This window comes from Vitis riparia, unplaced genomic scaffold, assembly GCF_004353265.1.
Source record: "Vitis riparia cultivar Riparia Gloire de Montpellier isolate 1030 unplaced genomic scaffold, EGFV_Vit.rip_1.0 scaffold765_pilon_pilon, whole genome shotgun sequence".
Lineage (NCBI taxonomy): Eukaryota > Viridiplantae > Streptophyta > Magnoliopsida > Vitales > Vitaceae > Vitis > Vitis riparia.
Window position 1 is genome coordinate 24957 of NW_023269775.1, and position 2524 is coordinate 27480.

The 2524-nt window shown below is 43.1% G+C and overlaps 1 protein-coding gene across 1 annotated transcript; it reads left to right on the forward strand.

Moving 5' to 3' along the window:
• Positions 1 to 1469: 1469 nt before the first annotated feature.
• LOC117910514 lies at positions 1470 to 1909 on the forward strand (the record flags this gene model as incomplete). The annotated part of the gene is made up of 2 exons (XM_034824593.1): positions 1470 to 1660; positions 1719 to 1909. Coding segments are annotated over 2 exons (382 nt in total), but the record flags the coding sequence as incomplete, so codon positions are not given.
• Between the last annotated feature and the right edge of the window lie 615 nt (positions 1910 to 2524).

Genomic DNA, 2524 nt, shown 5'->3' on the forward strand with positions numbered 1-2524 from the left:
TTTTTTTTTATTATTATTCTTCATAGTTGTTATTTCCTCTATTGCTTCTGTTTGTGCTCAAAATTGATTTTAATCCCATTTTATCTGCTCTGTGACATTTTTAATGGAAATAAACCTTTTTAAGCCACCCATCTACAAGCCCACCAACTAGGAAATGAAGTATGGTCCTTAATACTTCATCCTATTTCTCTTCTCTCATTGCTCTGCTTTCTTGCTATTTTCTCTCTGTTCTTGGTGTATGGGCTTTCTTGGGTACGAAGCTGTAATGGGAAGATGTCATCAGGGTCAGAGTTATTTGCTAAAGGGGAGTTGTTATTATTGAGGTAATGTAGCCTATCATCTCAGAGAAGAGATCATTTCATCCCAGATTTAGCACAAGTTATCCCAGATTTAATGATCTTATTGTTGAAACATTTCACTCTTCTGACAATCTGGTACTGTGGACCTTGGAGTTTTTGTGGAAATTATTCAGGAGTACATCCTAAGAACATCTGACTTTGCACCGAGTCAGATGAAGGCCAAATGAAGGGAATGTGAGAGTATCTTCAGGAGATGTTTGAGTCTCATCAATCTGTTACTATATGGCAATAAATCTTCCTGGAGGGTTGCCAAGTTATCTATGAGAGCTTCAACTGTTTTTAATGAGTCAATTCTGAGATGGAGCATTTGAACGGAATTTCAACAATGGAGGGACTGTGGAAATGGGAAAGAGCTTTGCCAAAAATTACCGATCCCAATATCTTCCCAACTTGCTTGTAAACCTCTCTCATGTCATTGCCACTACTCCTCCCCACATTTGGCCACCTTTAACCCATTCTTTTCATCATATATACCGTATATCCACCACCTTTAACCCATTCTTTTCATCATATATACCGTATATCCATCACTACACCAAACCCATTATATACCATCCTTGCGTGACCATGCATGGCCATGCGTGGCTGCATCACGTTCATTCCGCGCTCATGTTCATCTTGTGCCCACATGATTCCATCCCTATTCAAGCCCATTGTCATGCCCATCATCTCCCATTCACCCTCCACCCTACTCATGCATGCGGCTATGGCTACTCTCCATACTTCCCACACCCATAATACCCACGTTTCCTACTTCATTCTCACCACCCATCCCTTCGATATCCCATAATACTCTACCTCCATACCCATATTTTTAAACCTCCTCACACCCATCAAACCCGTTACTCACCTCTCATTCACGTGGATGGAGCCCCATGCACATATCTCTCATCTCATACCCATGTACGCTTGCCACCACCTTTTCTCTCTCTAACATCACATATCCATTCTTCACCCTCACCCATTAAATCTTATCCTTCTCATGACCATAGGTTCCCATCCTCTATACCCGCTACTTCCAGATCATATCCTATACAAAACTCATCGTCTTCCCATTTCATATTTCTTACCTTCTCTCTCTACACCACAACACTCTCACCGGTTTTCCAGAGAGTCACCGCCGGTAATAACTCCTCACGACAACAAACCCGACACTGCCGAAGTTGAGAAGCATCCCATCGCCGCCATTGTCATCATCATTGCTATGCAGACAGAGACGCTTTCGCTAGTGAACAGGCTCCAACTGACGGAGGATCTCGACTCTGTGTTCCTAAGAGGAGTTCTTTGGGCGTGGTATCGTGGTATCTATAAAGATTTGCGTATCAGCATAATCTGGCACATGAAAAGCTTTTAAGTCAGATTCCATTTGGAGAGGACACTACGCTTGGAGCTGTAGTTACTCTGAAGAAGACCCACCTACCCTTTTCCGTCCTCTGGCACGTGTCAGTGCGTTTAATGTTTACAGTTCTCTAGATGGCCCAGAATATGCGTTTTCCATTTCCGCGGCCAGTTCCTATGCAGGGGCCTTTGATTCAAGCATCAACACCTGATGCCGGGATCTGCAAATTGATTCAAGGAGATTCAGGTGAACAATTGGTGCCCCAACGATGTGGACATGGTCGCTATGAGATTCCTAGAGGTTACTGCCGTTTTCTCCGGTGGATGCTCCAAATCCAATGAGTGCAAGTGCCAGCCAACTAACAAACAGTCTAATGCTGTCTCATCAGAATTTCAAGGCATGGCAGCATTAGTTGTGGACCCCAACCCTGTACGGGCCAAGGTGTCAAGGTATCATATCCAGCGGCTGGGGATCGGTGTTGAAGTCACTTCAGATTTGAATAAAGTTTTCTCCAGCATAAGCAGTGGTGGTGAAGAAGGGGCGAAAACTGAGTTAAAAGTCAATTCACACTATCCCTAGGGGGATTGGAACTCCTGCAAAATCTGTTTCTCTTCGTGTTAATAATTTGAAGGACTTGGAATCAGAGGCAACTAAATTATAAGATAAGCTTTGGCAGCTTTGAAATTAATGATGCAATTCCTGGTGTTTTAGGGCGATGTTTCATTGTGGTGGAAAATGGTTTCAGAGGCAACAACTTTCCTATAATAGTAGTTGGTGCCACTATTTGTAAAGAGTCGAGACTCTTTGAACCAGAATTTGATGAAGA